Source organism: Bubalus kerabau, chromosome 19 (genome assembly GCF_029407905.1).
Source record: "Bubalus kerabau isolate K-KA32 ecotype Philippines breed swamp buffalo chromosome 19, PCC_UOA_SB_1v2, whole genome shotgun sequence".
Classification (NCBI taxonomy): Eukaryota; Metazoa; Chordata; class Mammalia; order Artiodactyla; family Bovidae; genus Bubalus; species Bubalus kerabau.
This window is the reverse complement of record NC_073642.1, coordinates 56,884,439-56,909,719: the sequence shown is the minus strand read 5'-3', so window position 1 is coordinate 56,909,719 and position 25,281 is coordinate 56,884,439. Positions and strand designations below refer to the sequence as shown.

Sequence of the window (25,281 nt, the reverse complement as noted above, 5' to 3'; positions counted from 1 at the left end):
AGAGGGAAGGCACGTGACCATGAGGGAGACAGAAGCCAGGTGGCCATGAGCCAGGGACGCCTGCGGCCACTAGAAGCTAGCAAAGTGAGGGACAGAGTCTCTCCCTTAGAGCCTCTGGAGGGAGCACCGTCTTGTTGGCATGCTGGTTCCACACTTCTGGCCTCCAGGGTAAGAGGTGGCTTTCGGTTGTTCTAAGCCACACGATTTATGGTAATTTGTTAAGGAGCTCTAGAAAACTAATATAGTACCTTAGTTATTCTACTTTCTGGTGTTTTTATAGAACTTCAACTGTTTTTAGGTCTCTGAGTCTTCCATTGATGCTTTTATATATTTTTTCTATAGTAGAAACTCAAACAAACACCCAAGAGAGGACTATCATATTTTGGAATCACAGAAGTTTTTGTCTGTAATAAGAAATGACAATGCTTCCTGATGTTGGGAAAAGAGGTTTCCGTTTTTGTTTTCTTTTGGCTGCACTAAGCTTTCATTGTTGTGTGTGGGTTTTCTCTTGTTGCGGCAAGCGGGGGCTACTCTATTGTGGAGCATGGACTCTAGACCATGCAGGGATTGAATCCACAGCCCCTGCATTGGCAGGCAGATTCTTAACCACTGGACCACCAGGGAAGCCTGACAAATGAGGTTTTAATTGTGGATTTTTTCTTCAGATCACATTGTTTAACTATGTAGAACTTTGTAGCTATTAAGAACTTTCTATAACTGATAAAAGGAGATACCATATATCATCCTGTCGTTGGAGGCTAATTTACATGCTGAAAAACGACAAAAAAGTAGTGGGTAACACATTTTAAAAAAATCTTAATAGCATTAAAAATTATAATACAGTAAGAAACTGTAAGCCCCAAAAGGAAACAAAAAACAGTTATCCAGAAGAGAAGGACAGAACCAAAGCCTAGGACTGTAGCTGCTGCTGCTGCTGCTAAGTCGCTTCAGTCGTGTCTGACTCTGTGCGACCCCATAGGCGGCAGCACACCAGGCTCCCCCGTCCCTTGGATTCTCCAGGCAAGAACACTGGAGTGGGTTGCCATTTCCTTCTCCAATGCATGAAAGTGAAAAGTGAAAGTGAAGTTGCTCAGTCATGTCCGACTCTTAGTGACCCCATGGACTGCAGCCTACCAGGCTCCTCCACCCATGGGATTTTTCCAGGCAAGAGTACTGGAGTGGGGTGCCATTGCCTTCTCCAGGGACTCTAATAGAACAGGGATTTAACTTAGATGCAGAGTACATCATGAGAAACGCTGGGCTGGAAGAAGCACAAGCTGGAATCAAGATTGCCCGGAGAAATATCAATAACCTCAGATAAGCAGATGACACCACCCTTATGGCAGAAAGTGAAGAGGAACTAAAGAGCCTCTTGATGAAAGTGAAAGAGGAGAGTGAAAAAGTTGGCTTAAAGCTCAACATTCAGAAAACTAAGATCATGGCATCTGGTCCCATCACTTCATGGCAAATAGATGGGGAAACAGTGGAAACAGTGGCAGACTTTATTTTTTTGGGCTCCAAAATCACTGCAGATAGTGACTGCAGCCATGAAATTAAAGGATGCTTACTCCTTGGAAGGAAAGTTATGACCAACCTAGACAGCATATTGAAAAGCAGAGACATTACTTTGCCAACAAAGGTCCATGTAGTCAAGGCTATGGTTTTTCCAGTGGTCATGTATGGATGTGAGAGTTGGACTGTGAAGAAAGCTGAGTGCCAAAGAATTGATGCTTTTGAACTGTGGTGTTGGAGAAGATGCTTGAGAGTTCCTTGGTCTGCAAGGAGATCCAACCAGTCCATCCTAAAGAAGATCAGTCCTGGGTGTTCATTGGAAGGAATGATGCTAAAGCTGAAACTCCAATACTTTGGCCACCTCATGTGAAGAGCTGACTCATTGGAAAAGACCCTGATGCTGGGAGGGATTAGGGGCAGGAGAAGGGGACAACAGAGGAATGAGACGGCTGGATGGCATCACTGACTCGATGGACATTAGTTTGGGTGAACTCCGGGAGTTGGTGATGGACAGGGAGGCCTGGCGTGCTGTGATTCATGGGGTCGCAAAGAGTTGGACCCGACTGAGTGACTGAACTGAACTGAACCCTGGAAGCAGCTCGTAAAGAATCTGCCTGCAATGCAGGAGACCCTGGTTCAATTCCTGGTTTGGGAAGATCCCCTGGAGAAGGGCACAGCAATCCACTCCAGTATTCTTGCCTGGAGAATCCCCATGGACAGAGGAGCCTGGTGGGCTACGGTTCATGGTGGGGGGCGGGGGAGGGTGTGTCACAAAGAGTCGGACTCGACTGAACAACTAAACACAAAGCACAAATAGGACAGGATGACCAAGAAGTGGAACAGCCCTCATGGAAATACGGCCAGTTTTCAAATCACCTGGGTTGACAAAGTTTAAACTTGCTTTAAAGTGACTCAGAATTAGCAGTAACCCCAAAACCTGGCAGAGGCAAATGTAAGTCTTCTCTGAAGTGAGATCAGTTCAGTTGCTCAGTCATGTCCGACTCTTTGCGACCTCATGGACTGTAGCATGCCAGGCTTCCCTGTCCATCACCAACTCCCAGAGCGTGCTCAAATTTATGTCCATGAGTCGGTGATGCCATCCAACCATCTCATCCTCTGCTGTCCCCTTCTTCTGCTGCCTTCAATCCTTCCCAGCATCAGGGTCTTTTCCAAGGAGTCAGTTCTTCACATCAGGTGGCCAAAGTATTGGAGCTTCAGCTTCAGCACCAGTCCTTCCAATGAACACCCAGGACTGATCTCCTTTAGGATGGACTGGTTGGATCTCCTTGCAGTCCAAGGGACTCTCAAGAGTCTTCTCCAACACCACAGTTCAAAAACATCAATTCTTTGGCGCTCAGCTTTCTTTGTGGTCCAACTCTCACATCCATACACAACTACCGAAAAAACCATAGCTTTGTCTAGATGGACCTTGGTTGGGAAAGTAAAGTCTCTGCTTTTTAATATGCAGTCTAGGTTGGTCACAGCTTTCCTTCCAAGGAGCATAGCTTGTCTTCCAAGGTGCTTTACTTCAGAAAAAGTAAAGCACCTCCATTCTTGGCCTCAGGCCATTTCTACAAATAGTTTTTCAAGTACAATGTTCAAATCGCAGCTGAAGAATAACAGGATCCCTCCCTCAAAAGAAAAAAAAAAGGACTCTATCAGCAAAAGTAAGCAGAAATTACAAACCAAAACAGACCCACAAAGTCTTCAGGCATTGGATTTATCAGATACATGCCATGAACCAGCTGTGCAAACTAAGTTTAAGTGAATGAGGAACAAGAGTGACAATATTGCTAGGGAAAAAAAAGGGTTAGATAATTGGATTATAGGTTGTTACAACAAAGAAATCCATTAAGAAAACAAACAATGTCAGACTAGAAAGAGAAAATGATGGAAAATACAGAAGTAATGGTAGACTTAGATGAAGACGAAGCAATACAAAAATCTAAAATACAGTCGATGGAGTACCCCAAGGGGAGGATAAGAGGGCAGAGGGCAATATTCAAAGAAATGATGGATAATGTCAAGCACATGATGAAAATCAGCAGTTCTGACTCCAGAAGCTCAACACATTCCAAGCAATACAAGTAAAAAGTGAAATAAATAGTGAAACTGAAGAAAACCAAAATATAATTAAAAAGCAGCCAGGGAAAATAAAATGTATCATCCTCAAAAAGGCAAACATTAGTAGCAATTAGAAATAGGCTGATTTCTTGAGAACAACAAAAGGAAGAAGACAGTTGAAAATATCTTTAATATATTTAAAAGAAAATAACCACCAACCTAGAATTCTATAGCAACCAAAAATATCTATAAGAGATAAGGAAAAAAATAATTTTCAGACAAAAACTAAGAGAGTTTCGCCAAGTGCACAGTCTCACCACAGGACACTATAAAAAGGTATCTTTCAGGCAAAAAGACAATGATCCCAGATGGAAGGTCTGAGCTGACAGAAAAATTAAAGGGTAAAAAGTTAACAGATTTTTGTTCAGTCGCTCAGTCGTGGCTGACTCTTTGAGACCCCATGGACTGCAGCACACCAGGCTTCCCTGTCCTTCATCATCTCCCGGAGCTTGCTCAAACTCATGTCCATTGAGCAGTGATGCCATCCAATCATCTCATCCTCTGTCACCCTCTTCTCCTCCTGCTCTCAATCTTCCCCAGCATCAGGGTCTTTCTAATGAGTCCGCTCTTTGAATCAGGTGGCCAAAGTACTGGAGTTCACTTCAGCATTAGTCCTTCCAATGAATATTCAGGAACTGATTTCCTTTAGGACTAACTGGTTTGATCTCCTTACACTCCAAAGGGACTCTCAAGAGTCTTCTCCAACACCACAGTTAGAAAGCATCCATTCTTCAGTGCTCAGCTTCATTATGGTCCAACTCTCATATCCATACATGGTTACTGGAAAAACCATTGTTGTTCAGTCGCATCCAACTCCTTGTGACTCCATAGACTACATAAGCTAGGCTTCCCTATCCTTCACCATCTCCCAGAGCTTGCTCAAAGTCATGTCCAGTGAGTCAGAAAAACCATAGCATTGACTGTGTGGACCTTCGTTGGCAAAATGATGTCTCTACTTTTTAATACACTGTCTAGGTTTGTCATAGCTTTTCTTCCAAGGAGCAAGCATCTTTTAATTTCGCGGCTGCAGGCACCATCCACAGTCATTTTGGAGCTTAAGAAAATCTGTCACCACTTCCACTTTTTTTGCTGTGAAGTGATGGGACCAGATGCAATGATCTTACTTTTTTGAATGTTGAGTTTTAAGCCAGGTTTTATGGTTAAAGTGTGGGGTTGCTGATAAGGGTAGGGTGTGTGCAGGGTCTCCTTTAATCTGGCCTCAGGTGGTCTCTGAGTGAAGAATCCAACATCTTCCTTTTGTTGGATGTGTTAGTTACAGACGACAGAATGATCTCTTCGTTTCCAAGGCAAACCATTCAGTATTTCAGTAATCTAAGTCTATGACCCGACCAGTAATGCTGAAGAAGCTGAACGGTTCTATGAAGATCTACAAGACCTTCTAGAATTAATACCCAAAAAAAGGTGTCCTTTTCATTATAGGGGACTGGAATGCAAAAGTAGGAAGTCAAGAAACACCTGGAGTAACAGGCAAATTTGGTCTGGGAGTACAGAATGAAGCAGGACAAAGGCTAATAAGAGTTCTGCCAAGAGAACGCAGTGGTCATAGCAAACACCCTCTTCCAACAACACAAGAGAAGACTCTACACATGGACATCACCAGATGGTCAACACCGAAATCAGATTGATTATATTCTTTGCAGCCAAAGATGGAGAAGCTCTATACAGTCAGCAAAAACAAGACCGGGAGCTGATGAACCCTTATTGCCAACTTCAGACTGAAATTGAAGAAAGTAGGGAAAACCACTAGACCATTCAGGTATGGTCAAATCCTTAATGATATACAGTAAAATCAAATCCCTAACGATATACAGTAGAAATGAGAAATAGATTTAAGGGACTAGATCTGAGAGAGTGACTGATGAACTATGGACAGAGGTTCGTGACATTGTACAGGAGACAAGGAGCAAGACCATCCCCAAGAAAAAGAAATGCAAAAAAGCAAAATGGCTGTCTGAGGAGGCCTTACAAATAGCTGTGAAAAGAAGAGAAGTGAAAAGCAAAGGAGAAAAGGAAAAATATTCCCTTTTGAATGCAGAGTTCCAAAGAATAGCAAGGAGATAAGAAAGCCTTCCTCAGCAATCAATGCAAAGAAATAGAGGAAAACAACAGAATGGGAAAGACTAGAGATCTCTTCAAGAAAATTAGAGATACCAAGGGAATATTTCATGCAAAGATGGGCTCAATAAAAGACAGAAATGGTATGGACTTAACAGAAGCAGAAGATATTAAGAAGAGGTGGCAAGAATACACAGAAGAACTGTACAAAAAAGGTCTTCACGACCCAGATGATCATGGTGTGATCACTGACCTAGAGCCAGACATCCTGGAATGTGAAGTCAAGTGGCCTTAGAAAGCATCACTACGAACAAAGCTAGTGGAGGTAATGGAATTCCAGTTGAGCTAATGCAAATTCTAAAAGATGATGCTGTCAGAGTGCTGCACTCAATATGTCAGCAAATTTGGAGAACTCAGCAGTGGCCACAGGACTGGAAAAGGTCAGTTTTCATTTCAATCCCTAAGAAAGGCAATGCTCAAACTACTGCACAATTGCACTCATCTCACACGCTAGCAAAGTAATGCTCAAAATTCTCCAAGACAGGCTTCAGCAATATGTGAACCGTGAACTTACAGATGTTCAAACTGGTTTTAGAAAAAGCAGAGGAACCAGAGATCAAATTGCCAACATCCGCTGGATCATGGAAAAAGCAAGAGAGTTCCAGAAAAACATCTATTTCTGCTTTATTGACTATGTCAAAGCCTTTGTGTGGATCGCAATAAACTGAGGAAAATTTGAAAGAGCTGGGAATACCAGACCACCTGACCTGCCTCTTGAGAAATCTGTATGCTGGTCAAGAAGCAACAGTTAGAACTGGACATGGAACAACAGACTGGTTCCAAATAGGAAAAGGAGTACATCAAGGCTGTATATTGTCACCCTGCTTATTTAACTTCTATGCAGAGTACATCATGAGAAACACTGGGCTGGAAGAAGCATAAGCTGGAATCAAGACTGCCGGGAGAAATATCAATATCCTCAGATATGCAGATGACACCACCCTTATGGCAGAAAGTGAAGAACTAAAAAGCCTCTTGATGAAAGTGAAGGAGGAGAGTGAAAAAGTTGGCTTAAAACTCAACATTCAGAAAACTAAGATCATGGCATCTGGTCCCGTCACTTCATGGCAAATAGATGGAGAAACAATGGCGGACTTTACTTTTTTGGGCTCCAAAATCACTGCAGATGGTGATTGCAGCCATGAAATTAAAAGACGCTTACTCCTCAGAAGAAAAGTTATGACCAACCTAGACAGCACATTAAATGCAGAGACATTACTTTGTCAACAAAGGTCCATCTATCAAGGCTGTTTTTCCAGTAGTCATGTATGGATGTGAGTTGGACTATAAAGCTGAGCGCCAAAGAATTGATGCCTTTGAACTGTGGTGTTGGAGAAGACTCTTTAGAGTCCCTTGGACTCCAAGATCAAACCAGTCCATCCTAAAGAAAATCAGTGCTGAATGTTCATTGGAATGGTTGATGTTGAAGCTGAAACTCCATACTTTGCCCACCTGATGCGAAGAGTTGACTCATTTTAAAGGACCCTGATGCTTGGAAAGATTGAGGGCAGGAGAAGGGGACAACAGAGATTGAGACGGTTGGATGGCATCATCCACTCAATGGACTTGAGTCTGGGTAAACTCTGGGAGTTGGTGATGGACAGGAAGGCCTGGCGTGCTGCAGTCCATGGGGTCGCAAAGAGTCGGACAGGACTGAGCGATTGAACTGAACTGAACTTAGTTACAGAAAGAGCTTAAAGAAATTTTTGTTCAATATGCCAGCAAATTTGGAAAACTCAGCAGTGGCCACAGGACTGGAAAAGGTCAGTTTTCATTCCAATCCCAAAGAAAGGCAATGCCAAAGAATGCTCAAACTACCGCACCATTGCACTCATCTCACACGCTAGTAAAGTAATGCTCAAAATTCTCCAAGCCAGGCTTCAGCAATATGTGAACCGTGAACTTCCTGATGTTCAAGCTGCTTTTAGAAAAGGCAGAGGAACCAGAGATCAAATTGCCAACATCCACTGGATCATGGAAAAAGCAAGAGAGTTCCAGAAAAACATCTATTTCTGCTTTATTGACTATGCCAAAGCCTTTGACTGTGTGGATCACAATAAACTGTGGAAAATTCTGAAAGAGATGGGAATCCCAGACCACCTGATCTGCCTCTTGAGAAATCTGTATGCAGGTCAGGAAGCAACAGTTAGAACTGGACATGGAACAACAGACTGGTTCCACATAGGAAAAGGAGTACGCCAAGGCTGTATATTGTCACCCTGTTTATTTAACTTCTAGGCAGAGTACATCATGAGAAACGCTGGACTGGAAGAAACACAAGCTGGAATCAAGATTGCTGGGAGAAATATCAATAACCTCAGATATGCAGATGACACCACCCTTATGGCAGAAAGTGAAGAGGAACTCAAAAGCCTCTTGATGAAAGTGAAAGTGGAGAGTGAAAAAGTTGGCTTAAAGCTCAACTTTCAGAAAATGAAGATCATGGCATCCAGTCCCACCACTTCATGGGACATAGATGGGGAAACAGTGGAAACAGTGTCAGACTTTATTTTTCTGGGCTCCAAAATCACTACAGATGGTGACTGCAGCCATGAAATTAAAAGACACTTACTCCTTGGAAGGAAAGTTATGACCAACCTAGATAGCATATTCAAAAGCAGAGACATTACTTTGCCAACAAAGGTCCGTCTAGTCAAGGCTATGGTTTTTCCTGTGGTCACGTATGGATGTGAGAGTTGGACCGTGAAGAAGGCTGAGTGCCAAAGAACTGATGCTTTTGAACTGTGGTGTTGGAGAAGACTCTTGAGAGTCCCTTGGACTGCAAGGCGATCCAACCAGTCCATTCTGAAGGAGATCAGCCCTGGGATTTCTTTGGAAGGAATGATGCTAAAGCTGAAACTCCAGTACTTTGGCCACCTCATGTGAAGAGTTGACTCATTGGAAAAGACTCTGATGCTGGGAGGGATTGGGGGCAGGAGGAGAAGGGGATGACAGAGGATGAGATGGCTGGATGGCATCACTGACTCGATGGATGTGAGTCTGAGTGAACTCAGGGAGTTGGTGAAGGACAGGGAGGCCTGGCGTGCTGTGATTCATGGGGTCACAGAGTCGGACACGACTGAGCGACTGATCTGATCTGAGGCGACCCTGCCCCAGGGCTGCACTAATACTTTCTTGGCTTTTTTTTTTTTTCCCTGTCTCTGTATCCCCTCCCTTCTCTGATGAGCAACTGTTTCAATGTGCCCTTTATGACTCAGGGAAGGTGATGGAGGTTGGAATCTATTCCCTGAAAACAAGGCACAGAAAACAGAGTCTTCTGTGCCCAGAAGCCCCATAGGGTCCTGCTTGGTTTCAGAACTAAGCCCTGTAAATTTGGCTAATGGGACTGAGGAACTAAATTTTAAATCTTACTTAATTTTAATTAATTTGAACTGTGATGTTGGAGAAGACTCTTGAGTATCCCTTGGACTGCAAGGAGATCCAACCAGTTAATCCTAAAGGAAATCAGTCCTGAATACTCTTTGGAAGGACTGATGCTGAAGTTGAAACTCGAATACTTTGGCCACCTGATGCAATTAACTGATTCATTGGAAAAGACCCTGATGCTGGGAAAGATTGAGGGCGGGAGGAGAAGGGGACAACAGAGGATGAGATGGTTGGATGGCATCACTGACTCAATAGACATGTTTTGAGCAAGCTCTAGGAGTTGATGATGGACAGGGAGGCCTGGCATGCTGCAGTCCATGGGAGTCACAGAGTCCAACATGACTGAACTGAATTTTAATTTATTTTTAAATTCAAAAAATGATACTTGATTTATTTTTGGAAAAAAGTATATTTGACGTAACTTTAGTTTGTGAATCTACTTTTTCAGCTGTAAATTTAGTGAAACCTAAACCCACAGGGAGGAGGCCTCAAAGAGCTGGACACAACTAAGCAACTGAACTGAAACCCACATCATATATTTCCAATGAAAATTCAGCATCCAAATAGAAATTAACACTCAAGGTAAAGTACATATCACATTTTGAACTTAGCATGAAAATAATCATTCAAAATATCTCATTAATTTTATACTGAATATTTTGCATTCAACAGTCAACTGAAAAAGACACCGTATAAAAGTTGTGAGTTAAGTTCTATTCAGAGACCTTACTGATGGCTATAGCCCTTGCGATAGGCTCTTAGCGCTAAGGTACTGCTCCAAAGTAATACGGGAGGAGCCAGGAATATATACAAACTTTTTGCTAGGAAAATCATTCCTAGTAAAGCATAAAAAGATTACTGTAAATCACAAATAACAGACATCTTGAGTTAATGATTTTAGCGGTTTTCTACTTTGGGGAATATGTTAGAATCTGGTGGTCATAGAAATTTTCCCATAGATATGTATATCTTATTTATCTTGGGGCCAGTGAATCCAAAGCACAGAATACTTGCCGTTTTTCCCCACCCTGAATTCCCCTGAGGGTGCACTGTCTTGGGGCCACTGCAGTGGCTAATGCTTGGAATCTTGCAGAACTGGCATGGCAGGCATTTTTTTCGTAACACATTAAAAACACATGCTTCAGCAGTTGCTTCATACTTTTAAAGAAGTGGCTACCGTAAAGCTACATATGAAACTCACACTTTTCCCCCGGTGGCCAGCAATGACCTAGACGGCCCGGCAAATAGTAAAAAGCCCTGTAAAATGGTGGCTATTGTTTGTATGATAGGAATGACAACGTCATTCTTCCATGAAGATTAACAGTGCTTAACATTGAACGTTGAAAATTACTCAATATGATTATACAGTATCCCATTTGTCTCTGTAAAACCCTTAAGTTCTTTTCGCAACATGAACAGCTAGAAAACAACAATTCTGACGAAGGACAGAGGAACAGAGGTAGCAGTTATTGTAAGTGGAGGGTCCAGACCTGTGATTTCAAGCTTGGAAACTGCCCCAGGGCCCCAGATTCGCACCGCAGTGCTTGCCCCACAGCAATGCCCAGGACCGGCGGCTGACCTCCCGGCCTAAGAACTTTTCTATTTCTTCCCAAAGGAAAAGGGACCGAGGCCAGAAGCCTCCGCCGCCACCGACCTCTGCGCGCCGGGTGCCCAGTCCAGCCCCAAAGGCGGCTCGAACAGGATGGGACAAGGCGGCTCGGACGCCTCGCGGAGGCGGGCGGGCGCGGGAGGACCCCAGGCCTAAGCCGCCTGATGCCCACCGGGATCGGCTTCTGGACTGCGAGCCACCTGTGAAGACAACTGCGGGCTCCAGAACCCCAGACCCAGGGCACCCCGCGGGCAAAAAGCCTCGCAACCCGCAGCAGCCAGAGGCGGGCTCCACGCCCTTTCGAATCCGAAGCGGGGCTGATGACGAACACAGGGCGCGACGGACGCACACCCGCCCTGCGCTCGCACGACGGTGCGTGCGAGGAGCGCGAGGGAGACCCGGCTCGTCACCGGCGCGACCAGCGTTCCGCCTCCTCTGCTCCCTGCGCTCCCGCCACCTCGGCAACCCGGAGCCCGCCTCCCACCTCCATCGGAGGCCTCCGCCGCCGCGAGACTCACAACTTCGTTCCTGCCTCTTTAAATGGTGGGGCCAACGGGCCGCCCCTGCAGCCGCTGCCTGGGTGGCCCCGCGCGCCACTATTGAGGGGCGAACCAAGATGGCGGCGGCTTTGGCTCGGTGAGGAAGACGGAAGAGGCGGTGGCGGCGGCGGAGGGATAGGGACTCTCAGTATCCAGAAGCGCTCGTGCGCTTGGGAGCTCTCGGAGTCTTCCGCGCAGTGGTAGCAGTTGCAGCGGGACCTGGCGCCCGTCAGCTTCGGACATTTGAAGCAGACGAGAGGAGCACAACCTCCGGCTGCGGTGGCAGGGCCAGGTATAAGGAAGGAAAACATGGCGGCGGCGGCTTGAGGAGGCGGCGGCGGCGCGGGAAGCGGCTTTGCTGAGATCATGGCGGAGGCGGGAGCAGGGCAGTGACCGGCGCCCCGAGTTCCTAGCGCGGCGAGGCGGGAAGCTGCGAAGCGCTGCGCGCCCCGATTGGGGCGGCAGGGCTCCCCGGGCCTGGACAATAGCGCCGAGGAGCCAGAGGCGAGGAAAGGCGGGGACCAGAACTCGGCCCCGCGGCGGGCCATGCGTGCGGCAGCGCGGCTCCGGGGCGGCCAGCAGCTGCAGTGAGGCCGAGGGGCCCTCGGCTCGCGGGCGTGCTCCCGCCTTCCCCGGACCCCCTTCCCGGGCGACTCCGGCGGGGCCCGGACCCCAGGCGGCAAGATGACCGACACCCGGCGTCGGGTGAAGGTTTACACCCTCAACGAGGACCGGCAGTGGGACGACCGGGGCACCGGACATGTGTCGTCCGGCTACGTGGAGCGCCTGAAGGGCATGTCTCTGCTTGTCAGGGCCGAGAGTGACGGTGAGTGAATCCCTTGTCTCCCCGGCGTCCCTGGGCCACCTCCCCGGTTCTTTGGAACCCCTGGGCCGCTCCCCGGGAGGACGAAAAGGGGGCGGCTGGGCTGCAGCTGCCGCCTTCTCGGGGCAGGGCGGGCCCCGGCACCCCTGTCCTCCGGGAACTGCCCGGAGAGTGTTTAGGTGTCTGAGCGCCCGGGCGCACTTGCGGGCGGGAGCGGACCGGGCGCGTTTGAGCGGAGCCGCCTGGGAGTGTGGCGAGATCGGGGACGTGGGCGCGGGAGCCCGGAGCGGGCCGTTTCTGTGCACCAGAGTGACCTTGAGAAAGGTACTGATTAAACCGATCTCCTGCCTTAGTTCATCCATCTGTAGAGCAGGCATGAAACTTTTCTCGGAGCTAAGAAAGTTCTTAACAGTTTCGCTTTTTGGAACAGGAATGAATATTTTGTTGTACTCCCCTTGCCCCCCGCCCAAACACATTACTGCTGCATCTTTCCGACCCTGTTGCAGGTTGGCAGCGCTGGTTCATGGATCTGGCAACTCTGCACTAGGCAGAGAAAATATTTCTTTGCTTAAGAAGATAGATGGGTGTTTCCCCAGTGCTAGTTGTCTTTTTCATTAGAAATGAAGGTTTTGTGTGTAGTTTCACTGTGTAAACGTTTCTCAAGTGTGGAGTCATTTTATCGGAGCTTTTTAATTGCTAAAATTTGTATTCATAGTTGGGTTTAGTTAACAGGTGGGGAGAAGTTGGCAAGTATCTCTAGAGCCTTTCGATTCTGCCCCAGTGGTGTGTAAGCTTCACAGATTTTGAAACAGCCCTCAAGGTTCAAAGACCAAGTTGTTTGAAGATAAGCTTTTCACATTTTTAAAGACTGAACACTTCAGGGATTGCCACTTCCCCCGGTGGCATACCGTGAGTTTCCCTTAAAGAAAAAGTTCACATGGGGTAAAACTTTTTTCAAAATTGTTCCTCTCAATTTGAAAACCTGTTTTGTAACAATATCCCATAGTTTTATGGTAGCTAACTATCTCAGTTTATGATTGTAGTTGTTGTGTAAATGAATTACTACAAACTCATTTTAAGGAATTTTAATTGGACTTCCTAGCCAGAACTCCAGTTCCATGGAACAGATAAGACTCACCATTCTGTAATTGACGACTGCAGGGACATTGCTTTTCAATTTGAATTGAAAGAAAAATGGTAATTTGGAGTATGTTACCCACAGGTTACTTTATAAGGCTCCCCCAAAATAAAAGCGGAGAAAAACTATTTTTTCTTGGAGACGTTTAAAGGGTTTTGAATTCATTGGGTATATTTTTCTGAGGCCTATGTTACTTGCCTCTTAAAATACAAGTTTGAATGTGAAGTATTAGTTTACTTTGGTATATGATTATCATATAATAACCAGCTACTCTATGTTCTATGTTTTTGTTTGTTTGGAAAACTTTTTATGTGATGAGTTGGAAAGTATAAGCTTTATGGGTTTGGTTAACTTAAGATGAAAGCATGTGTAGATTCGAGATGAATTCTTTGAAATCTCATAATAATTTAAAATAAGAGGTAACTTCACATCCTGTGTTTAATTGTACTCATACAAAGTCCTTTGTTTAAAGTACTTTAAAGCATTAAGTCCCATTGTCATATTATCATAGGGAATCATATTCTTTTAACACAATAAGAATCTTTTTTTTCCCCCCATTTTTATCTGTTAGGGCAAGAGCTAAAAAAATTGACTGTGCCCTTGTTCAATATATAAGTTATTAGGAAACTAAATCCAAGAGTAGGCTTAGAAAATTCCAGGATATTTGTGAATACTTTATAAATAATTTTTACTTTTGATTATTCTTTTTTCTAACAGGAAAACTCCAAATAGGAATAATAGTCAAAATTTACTGTCTGCTGTGTGCCACTGTATCTTCTGGTGTTTTCTGATGTAGGTACTATTTTTAGCCATATATACAGATTGGGAAACTGAGGCCTAGAGAACCTAAAGAACCAAAGATCACATAGCTAGGTTAATTAAAAAGCAAGGAAGATGAGTGTTCAAACTGAGGTCGGGGAGTGGTATCAGATTGAATGAGATTTCTAGACTATGACTTGAAACTCGTATTATCAATTATTTAATTAACATCATTAACTGTTTACAGTGTGTTTGAAACACCCATATTATTGTCTACTTGCATTTGCTGCTTTATACTTAGACCCAAGTTTTATTTCAAAGGAAATGAAGACAAATGTTTAGCCTGACGATATTTAAAGTTGTAGTTTGTGTCCAAGCCACATGTGGGAATTTTCGCATTGGCTGCTAGCTTGGGTTATCCATTGTTGTGTGTTTCCCTCATTTGCCATACGGGATAATTCAGAATTTTCTTTTTATGGAAAGTTATTTCTGGTTTTCCATATGAGTCATTTATCTTGTTAGAGGAGGTTATAGACTTACCTGAAGATCAAGAAGGCAGTTTTTCCATGTCTGGATTGCATTCTGGAAGCTGAGTTGGCTTGACAATTCTGTAGCTCACTTTGCCTTGGAGGAGAGATGTCCCACTAGCTACTGAGCCCATTTTCTGATTTGCAGTTCAGTAGGTTCCTACTAGCAAAATAGGTTGTTGAAATGTATCTTTTTTTAAAAACAAAGATTACCTAATTTCTCAGGCTTTATCATAGCCATGTACTTGTAAGTTTCCATCTTCAGTAAAGATTATTTAGTGTATTTTCTTCCATTTCATGCTGTACCTATTAGCTTGTTGCTTACTCTCTCATTTTATGTTCAAATCATTCTTTTTTTCCATTATGATTTTTACCACCTCCTACCAATTTTAGAATTGATAAAGAAATTGGAATTTCTTCACGTACTGAAGGATGTATTTGAACATAAAATCACATCAGTACTCTTTATTCTGGATTACTTGCCAATCATCAAGAATAGTGTTTTTATGTTTTTTACTTTAAGTTTTATGTTTTTTTACATCCAATAGTTTTAATGATTATTTACGATAGTTTAATTAATATTTATTAATAAAATCAATAAATTTTTATTAATATTTAATAGTTTTAATTCATTTACATTAATAGTTGTAATTCTGACTTGTTTATTCAGAGTTTAAAAGATTTAATTTTCACTGTTACTTGAGGCCTGAAGAAATGGGACATAAGGAAATGTTTTGTTCAGGGTAGCACTGCTATCTAATGGTGAAAACTGGAATCTTCTGCTTCTACCTCTTGATAAAACTTGGTTATAGTAGACCTGCCTCTTCTATTTATATACACTATAAATAGGAGAAGAGGTCAACACTTTGGGTAGGAAAGTCTGTTTTGTTTTGGCTGCTGTGGTGAGAAATGAACAGAGAATCAGCATTTTCTATGTTATTCTTATAAATCAATAAGGTAGTATATGATCTTGCAACAATAAGCATTTCAAAATTTAGCTACCACGAAGAAACCAGAAAACATGATTTAAATGCACTGTCTTTTTCTCTTGTGTACTCCTGCATTATGGAAAATTAATAGGCTTAGGATAGTCAAGCCTTTAGTTATCATCTGTTGCATGTGATAACTTTTGAGTTCAGGGCATCGGCTACGTTGTATATAACTGGGGTGGAGAGTTTTGAAGGCTGACAGACGTGTGAGACCTCTTAATGTAACACTACAGAGTGTTTTTCCTGAGCTTTCATTTTCATTTTTAAGTGCCTTTGTAGTCCACAAAATTGAGTGGGAGGGACCTAGAACACAAATCTACTATAGGTTTAAAGCATTACACTAATCTCCTATCCAGGTGAGATTTTTGGTCTTATATTAATTCCTTTTGATACCTTTTGAACAAGTGAATTTTCCAGCTAAATTAAACAGTATAACAGAAGATTTAAAAGTCTCAACAATTATTATGAAATGCTCACTAAATATTGTATACTAGAATGTTTTTTTTAAATAGTACAATGAGCCTGTGATGCTTAGTCTTTTGTTTAAAATGTGTTTCTAGATCATTGTTATCAATACTAATTTTTCTACTATTCAGAAATAAAGTCATGCCAGGGAAATGATATTCTGATCATGCTATTAAAAAAGAGAGTATTGAGTGCTGGTTATGTGTTAGGTTCTGGGTCAGGCACTATATATTCAGTTAATACTCAAAAGCAACCCTGTGGTTGCTTTTGCTTTATTATTTTTTCTAACTTTAAGTCTTGGTGCATTGATTCTTTGATTGGATAGTTTTGGGGTCTTTTTTTCCTGTACCCAGCCAAAAACCTATATATATATTTTTTAATATAAAATCTTTCTGTTTTAAAAGGTTTGCATGAATTATTCCCCAGTGGTTAAAGAATCCTGTCTGTAATGCAGGATACATAGGAGATGCAGGTTCAATCCCTGGGTAGGGCTGGTCCCCTGGAGTAGGAAATAGCAACCTACTCCAGTATTCCTGTGGGGAAAATTCCATGGACAGAGTAGCCTGGTGACTGAGCACGCACATATTGTATGAATATGTTTATTAGAACTGGGAATTAAACAAGCAGTCCTGAGCTGGATCCGTACTACAGGCACTAGTTTTACGTTCTCTCGTTTCATTTCTTTTGCATGTACTAACTGCTCTCCCCTATCCCTGAAGGTGTTTGTTTCGTTTTGATAGGGTTGTGTTGGGAGTTTGCAACAGGATACTAGGGAAGTTATCACATTTTATTTTATGAGACCCAAGATATGAAGTAGAGAGGGAACATTTTTAATGACTTAAATATTTATACTCATAGTTGTACTGTTTTATGGTCACTTTTTCTTGCTGTCAGTCCATGACAGCTTTACCTGTGATTGTCTTGGTTATGTTATGAGTGGGCATTTCCCCTTCTTTACCATTGTCTTCCTATTTCCTGAGTGTATAGATCTTCTTTTTATCAGTATATTTGGGGCATCTGTTTGTGTCAGGATATACAAATTGACTAACACTTTCACTTTTTCAAACATCTAAAATCAGCATAGTATTCACAGAGTATAGCATTATTGACACAGTAGCATTTCTCAAATTTTTTCCCTTAGGATACCTTTAATGTAGTAAAACTGAGGACCTCTAAAAGCTTTATTTATGTTTAAACAAAAAATATCAGTATTTACCACGTTAAAGCTTAGACTTCAAAAATCTTTTCTTTTACATTTTTACATATCTCTTTAATGTCCAGTTAAATTTTTTTTTAAAGGATTCTTTGGTACTTCTGCATTCAACCTGTTACAGTATCAGTGTAAACACACTGAGAGAAAAAGAATGAAAAGGGCAACTAATCTCTTCGTAATATTATAAAAATAGTTTTGATTTTCTAGGCCTTTTGAGATCCCCACACTCTGAGTATAGCTGGCACAAACATTGTTTCTAGTTTTCTTTAACCTTTACAAACACTGCTAATGACATCTTTATTCATATGCTTGGCACTTGTATGAGGATGTAGGATAATTTCCTAGAAGGATTGTTGGACTAAAGAGTAATATGTGTTTAAAAGCTTCATAAAGATAAATGACCCTCCAAAGGGGTTGTGCTGATACTCAGTTTTGGTAATAGTAAATGAGAGTTAAGGACCCTCTTATTTTTTGAAGTATGCTATGCTAAGTCACTTCAGTCTTGTCCGACTCCATAGACGGCAGCCCATCAGGCTCCCGCGTCCCTGGGATTCTCCAGGCAAGAACACTGGAGTGGGCTTCCATTTCCTTCTCCAATGCGTGAAAGTGAAGTCGCTCAGTCGTGTCCGACTCTTGGATTGCGACCCCATGGATTGCAGCCTACCAGGCTCCTCCGTCCATGGGATTTTCCAAGCAAGAATACTGGAGTGGGGTGCCATTGCCTTCTCCTTTTGAAGTATATATATGCATAAATATCGACTTGCGGGTGCATCGGAACTTTGGGATGGACTGGCAGGCGTTTGCTGTGCAGGAGTATTCTTTAGTTCACCTGAGAGTAGTTGATTTTGCTGTGATAGATTCTACAATGACAAGTTTAATTGATGCATTCCCCTTAGCTTCATCCATCTCTCTTGTTTTTGCATTTCCATATTTCCTTCTGAGTCATTCAAGTGGGAAGGCCTTTTTCAAGTCTTGATATTGGGGTTTGCTCTCTAGGCTTGTCTTTCTCTCTGTAAGAGTATCTTTCTCAAATATGTGAGGTTTTCAGATGTGTGGGGAGATGGTATCGTAGGGGGGTGGTGAGAATGAAATTCCCCTTGGAGGATAAAGGAAGATTGGAGAGGATGAATATGTTTCTCAAATTCGGATGGGGGGCTGTTTTGCGTATGTGATTCAGTTATTAAGATACATATGCTGGATCTATCCATTATCAAAAGCACGTGTCTCAACTGGTTCTTCTTCGGTTGATTGGATAAGTGCTTATAACTTGATCCAATAGGAACTGAGAGATGGGAGTGGGGAACCTAATAGATGGGCTAGGAATAAAACTAGAAATATGTCTTCATGGGATCTTTTTAAATTGAAGGATAATCACTTTACAATATTGTGTTGGTTTCTGCCATACGTCAGCATGATGTCTTTCCATTATTGTCTTACTTAGCCTCCCAATTAAAAGATTGCTTTCCATGGTCCAGCCTCTACAACGTACTGACATCTTAGGGAGCGTGGTACTTGAGGACCAGAGCTGGACTACCTAAAGTTGTATCTTAGACCAAACCATGGGATATGGCTGAAATGGGTTTTAGGAGAGATACTTCCCCTGAATCTTGAATGCCTCAGGAGAAAGAAAAACTTAGTAACACCTGAAGCTTCTGGTATGTGCTTATCCTTGTTTTAGCCAGCACTTTGGGAGGGAACACTTCAAACTTCAGATAATTTGTAATTGGTTTTTTCTTTCTAGTCCTTTCCTTTCTAGTTTTTCCTTTCTGTAACATTACTGAGAGTTTTGAAACAAATGAAAAGGGGCTGGGGATGGAAACTGGTTCTTAAAAAATAACGGTTTTACCAATGCTGGGTGCTTTGTTTTAGCAGCTGCCAAGTCAGGCATGTGCTTCTTGAAATCACAACTTGAAGCGCAGCCCGTGTGCCGCATGCTGTTTACCCCTTCTCTTAAAGACAAACTCCGTAACCAGCACTCTGGAAGCCTGACTCATGTCTCTCTCCAGTCACTGTCTCCCGCCTCCCCACCTAACTTCTAACACCATAGATTAATATTTGGTACTTCTTTAACTTTATGTAAATGGACTTATGGGATATACATTTGTCTGAGGCTTGTTTGTAAGATTCATATACATTATTGCATTTACATATTTTGGTTCATTAACAATGCTATATGGTATTCCATAATATGAATATTTACTCTTTAGGGGTTTTTTTGGTAACAGAATTCACATGCCAGCTAATTGACTCATTTAAAGTGTATAATTCAGTATGTTCTGGTATAGTCACAGGGTTATGCACCTATCACCACAGTAAGAGAATGTTTTGTCCTCTAAAAGAAATCATGTACCCATTAGCACCCATTTGTTCCCCCTTCCTCCCAGTCCTAAGCAGCCACTAATCTGCATATCCACTAAATTTGCATATTCTGGACAATTCATATAAACACAGTCCTAAAATATGTGGTCCTTTGTGACTGGCTTCTTTAACTTATGTTTTCAAGGTTCATCCGTTATAGCATGGATCAGAACTTGATACCTTTGTATAGCTGAATAGTAGTTCACTTTATCCATTCATCAGTATTTGGAGCTTTGGATTGTTTCAATTTTTTTGCTATTATGAATAATGCTCCTATGAATGTATATACACGTACTTGTGTGGGCATGTTTTCATTTCTCTTGTATATACCTAGGAGTGGAATTGCTGGTAACTCTTAACATTTTGAGGAACTGCCAAACTTAAGTAGATGCCTTTTTATATACCCACAAGAGAATGTTTGAGGTTCCAATTTCTCCACACGGTTGCCAGCTCTTGTCATTATCTGTCTTTGATTATAGGCTTCCTAAGTGATGTGAAATGGTTATCTTTTCTTGGTTTTGATTTAATTTATCTAATGAATAATGATGTTGAGCATCTTTTCTTGTTACTGCCATCTTCTTTGGAGAAGTACCTATTCAGAACCATTGCGCATTTTTAAATTGGGTGTTTGCAAATTAAGTCACCACAACTTGGCAAATGCTGATATTTTACTGTATATATTCAGTACCATTTAGCACCATTATGAGTTCATGGCAGTGAAGGGTCAGTAAATTACTAACAAAGGACAGTATCACAATTAGTAGATGAATTTAAAGCAAAGCTAGTTCAATTTGGAAATGTTAGCGCACCTGTTTCTCAAGTGTCTGGCCACTATTTAGAATGGATAAAACAATTGTTAAATGTAATAGGAGATGAAAGCCTTGGGTGAGAGACAGCTGCAGAGAAAATGCTTCTTAAGTATTTTGGGCCAGAACTTGTCTTTAAACTGGACTTGGTTGATTCCACCTTAAACACAATTTATACCTCTCCAGGCAGAGAGGTATAAATCTAGTCTTAAAATTTGTTCTTTGTGAAGACATACAGATGGCCAACAGGCACAAGAGAAGATGCTCACATTGCTAATTAGAGAGATGCAAACAAACACTGGTGAGATATACCACCTTACACCAATCAGAATGGCCATCAAAAAATCTACAAACAATTAATGCTGGGGAGGGTGTGGAGAAAAGGGAATCCTCCTACAAGGTTGGTGGAAATGTAAATTGGTGCAGCCACTACTGAAGGCAATATGGAGGTTCTTCCCAAAAAAAGGTAAAAATGGAGTTGCCATATGATCCTGCAATCCCACTCCTGGGCATGTAACTGGAGAAAACTATAATTGGAAAGGATATGCACCCTAGTGTTCATTGTAGCACTATCTACAATAGCCAAGACATGGAAACAACTTGTTCGTAGAAGGGAAATGAAGGTAAGTCCAACAGAAAGACAAACACCATATGATATCACTCATATATGGAATCTGAAATATGACACAAATGAACTTTTCTACGAAGCAGATTAATAGAACAGACTTGTGGTTGCCAGTGGAGAAGAGGGATGGGCTAGGAGTGGGGGGTTAGCAGATGCTAACTATTTCATATAAAATAAGTGAACAGCAAGGTCCTACAGTATAGCACAGGGAACTATATTCACCCTATGATTAAATCATGATGGAAAGGAACATGATAAAGTGTGTGTGTATGTATATATTTATATAATTGAACACTTGGTCTAATACCCTGAGTCTGATGATACTGTGATACTGCCAGGGGAAAAACAGATATGTGCAAATTCGCTTGTTCTGAGAAGTAAATTGATAGTTTGAAGATGGAGAAGTTTGGTAATTCCTGTATTAAACAAAAATATAAGATTTTCTGAAGGTGAATCACAATTTGGGGATGTACTTGTGTAATGAATCACCCCTGATGTTTTCAAACTTTTATCAGTAAATTCTTATTTTAGCCAGATTTTATTAATGCTAATTTGCATGTTTTACTTGCATTTCTCTCAATACTGGTGAATATCAGAGATTTAATCCCAGATCATCTGGCTTCACATTGTGCTATTTCACTTCTTTTGCTGCTCGGGAGTTTGTTAGATCTCTGTTACCATCCAGTACTCATTCTTCAGTTGATTGTGTCTTGTCTTGTTAAAAGTAAGCACGTATGACGTCAGCATTTCTTGGGTTATAGGCTATTATATTTAAATTCGTATTGTTTTAAAGTAATAGTTCCTGTACTGAAGTTGTATGCGCATCAGACCTTCAAAAAGGAAATGTGTGTATGTAAGGGAATAATACAGTGTTGCTGCTTTGCAGTTACATAATGGAATGTGTGTTTTTTCTCCCCTCTTTCCTAGGTTCTCTACTTTTAGAATCCAAAATAAATCCAAATACTGCATACCAGAAACAACAGGTAAAATTTTGAAGATGTTGTGCCCTTTTTTTTTTTTTTTTGATATTGTGCTTTATCTTGAATATTATTCTCTCGGTTTGGTGATTAAATGAAAATTTACCATCTGATTCCTTACAGTGAAAAATTGGAGCAGATTACATGTTTTGCCTATCTAATTCCAAAATACAGTTCCAGATATTTGACCAGCTGAGCCTTATTTCTCACAAGTTACATCTAAAATAACCCAGTTTTCTCTTCTAAAGAGAATTTAAAAAGTGACCGCTGGTGGAATAATCAGCTCCTTTCTTTGCTGTTGTGAATGCTAGTAGTGCAGGAGGAACATTCGTATCTCTATATAGCAACTTAGTATAAATATGAATCTGATTTCTTACATAGCCTGAGCAGGACCTTATAATGATGTAACAGTTTTTAAAGAACTTTCAGTTTGAGTAAACTTTCTTGTACCCTTCTGATGCAAGAGATAACTGAAAGTAAATCTCTCAATGCCTACAAGCACTATCACCAAAATTGGTATTTATTCAGAATATACACAGATAGATAATACTGAGTTCTCTACAAAGCCACTGAAATTATTATCAGTCTTGTCATTGCTCTGAAGGTGCAGATATAAAATAACTTTAAAAATATTACCAACACATTTATATAAATGAATTATAAAGTGCTTTTTCATTGACCATTAAAATACTATTAGAGGGAAGTTAGTTTTACTTTGCACATTAGATGATGCTTAAAGGTTGTGACTTGCTTGAGGTCACACAGATAATACATAGGAAATTTGATATTTACTCCTAAATTTATTTAATGATGTTTTATTTGTCCAACAAACATTGGTACAATATGAAATATTTTCTTGATGGTTTAATGGTCTGTTAACACTATTGTATTTGTTGTTCTTAAGAAAATTTTAAGGTTCTATTGGAATGGCTGGAGGCTACAGTATTTGATTTTGATGTTCAGTACTTAAATTCACATTTTGAGGTTTCAGTCAGCTAAAGAGTAAAAAGCATATCCTTAGAAAAAGAAAAGACTGAATCTGTTTTGAGGATGAATGAACAAATCCATATGTTTTAACCTATAGGTTGTTGGATGATAAGCAAGATGATTTGGTGAAAATTAGGCTCTTTAAGGAAAACAGAGGAGCAGTTCCTAAAAATTTTCAAAATTAAAAATTTGTCAAATGGGTCATTAAGGGCATATTTCTAGCTGTGCCCTGATCACGCCTCCAGGTGATTCTGAATATACACTGTAGCAGAACAGTTTCTTCTAGTTGTATTAAACTCATTACTAATGTGGTAGTGGTTTTAGACTTCTTCCAGTGAATCTTATGTTATTACCAGTTTTCAAAACAGTATGTATTGTCTCATTTATTTAAAGACAAACTGAGGCTCAGGGAGGCCACCCAGCTGACTAATTTACGCTGTAATGTAAATTATTTTGAGTTTGAATAGCTGCTCAGTCACTGTGGAGCACATTGCTTGCCTGGGATCTCTAGAAGTTCTTGAAGGTAATAAAAGGGCTCTTTGAGTTCTTTTTTAAAAATTCTGAGTAAGACTTGTAGATTTATCCTGTTAGTAATGCTGCACAACCCCGTCAGAGGATCATTTATTTACTTCTGGCTGGCATCACTTTAGTTTAGTAAGAAATTATTGGCCTTATGATTGATAGTTAAGTGATTGAATAGAATTTATATGAAGTTTAGCAGACAGATTTTTGAACATGGGATCTGTTTGTGTACAATCAAGTGTCCTTGCTGAGGTAGTAAAAAGTATAAGAAATAATAGATCCTTTAAGATACCTTAAAATATAGTTAGGTTTCCTCTTCAATATGGGAATCTTAATCATTCCAATCACATGCTCAACTCACCTTGGCTTGGCTTTTTTCAGTTACTTATTAATCAGTTTGAATTATTTTTCTTTATATAGTCAGTAAGTTTGAAAGGGCTTCCCTGTTGGCTCAGATGGTAAAGAATCCACCTGCAATGCAGGAGACCCAGGTTCAATCCCTGGGTCAGGAAGATTCCCTGGAGAAGTGAATGGCAACCCACAGCAGCATTTATGCCTGGAGAATTCCATGGACACAGGAGCCTGGTGGGCTACAGTCTGGGGGATTGCAAAGAGTCAGACACAACTAAGCGACTAACGCAAGCTTGAAAGGATATCTTAAATCCCATAAATATTATACCATGCATACTGTAGAATACATACTGTACTACAGCAAATGTAAAGTGGTCTTGGCATTGTGATTGTAGTGTCTTGCTGAGATGATATCTTTAGTAAAAACTGTTTATTACACTTACTGTCATAAAAAAGTCAGTATGAAAAATAAAGGGGGTGCTAGGAGCATCTTGCTTCCTGAATGTTGGTAAAAGTTAAAAAAAACCTCAGATCAAATAAATGCTCACATATTACAAATTTAACTAATAATTTCAAGGATGTTACGGGCCTCAAGTGCCCCAGTAAAGAACACTGGATACTGACAATGAGGAGGAGGAACTGTGTTTATTTTATTAATCCCATCCTCCTAACATACCCTTGTTATTAAAATACTCAAAACTTTCTCTTCGGGCGTTTTGACTAGAGCATAAAATGTGACAATGTGCAAGCAAACTGACGTAGTTTTAGTTTGTATCTTTTGATACATTTGGATGGTGTGCTCAGTTGTAGTGGCTTTCATATATGGGTTCAGCTTTGTCTTAAGGAGAACATTGTTTTAATTTTATAGATTGGATAAAGTGAAGTGTAAAAGAACATTGGAAATTACTAATATCAATGTTGCAAAAAGTAGAAATGAGTACTGTTCTCATTTCCCTATTTTGTTCGTTTGCTTTTTACTTTAAAGTAGTTTGTGGTAATATAGGTTAATCATTCAGACTTCTTTATTTCTCTTAAGGACACTTTGATTGTGTGGTCTGAAGCAGAAAATTATGACTTGGCCCTCAGCTTTCAAGAAAAAGCTGGATGTGATGAAATTTGGGAGAAGATATGTCAGGTAATTTAAAAGTAGAAAATCAACATGCTTTCATTTTAAGCATTTTGGTTTTTGCTGTGGTTTAAGCTGATACCTCATACTTTAAAATGCATAGAGACACATGTCATATAGATTAGTGCTGTCGGTGAAAAACTTGATTTATAGAAAAGCACAGTTTATTGACACCAGTGTACCCAGTCCAGACCTTTGCTGAACTCCAGAGTTTTATATTCACCTGCCTTTCAGAGCTGTCCTCCATGAATGCTACTAGCATCTCAAATTCAGTAGTCTAAAACTGAGCTTAATCTCACTGAGATTTG

The 25,281-nt window shown here is 41.1% G+C and overlaps 2 protein-coding genes across 13 annotated transcripts in view; one reads left to right on the top strand and one right to left on the bottom strand.

The window, feature by feature from the left end:
* The window catches only part of LOC129634266 (U3 small nucleolar RNA-associated protein 14 homolog A-like), a 44,884-nt gene extending 33,466 nt beyond the window's left edge, over positions 1 to 11,418 (bottom strand). For 6 of the 11 annotated variants that reach the window (XR_008705498.1, XM_055556371.1, XM_055556370.1 and 3 more), the window contains exon 1: positions 10,814 to 11,136. The gene's annotated coding sequence lies outside the window, so the exon portion shown is untranslated. Of the gene's footprint in view, positions 1 to 3,795; positions 3,823 to 10,649; positions 10,785 to 10,813; positions 11,137 to 11,252 lie in introns of those variants that run through there. The other 5 variants (XM_055556373.1, XM_055556369.1, XM_055556365.1 and 2 more) reach the window with 4 other exon arrangements.
* A 157-nt stretch (positions 11,419 to 11,575) lies between these two features.
* Positions 11,576 to 25,281, top strand: part of PPP4R3A (protein phosphatase 4 regulatory subunit 3A) — a 34,562-nt gene continuing 20,856 nt past the window's right edge. For both annotated transcript variants that reach the window (XM_055556362.1, XM_055556361.1), the window contains exons 1-3: positions 11,576 to 12,133; positions 21,938 to 21,993; positions 24,884 to 24,982. In XM_055556362.1, coding sequence (XP_055412337.1) covers positions 11,992 to 12,133; positions 21,938 to 21,993; positions 24,884 to 24,982 — 297 coding nt within the window. In that variant the 5' untranslated portion in view covers positions 11,576 to 11,991. The remainder of the gene's footprint in view (positions 12,134 to 21,937; positions 21,994 to 24,883; positions 24,983 to 25,281) is intronic.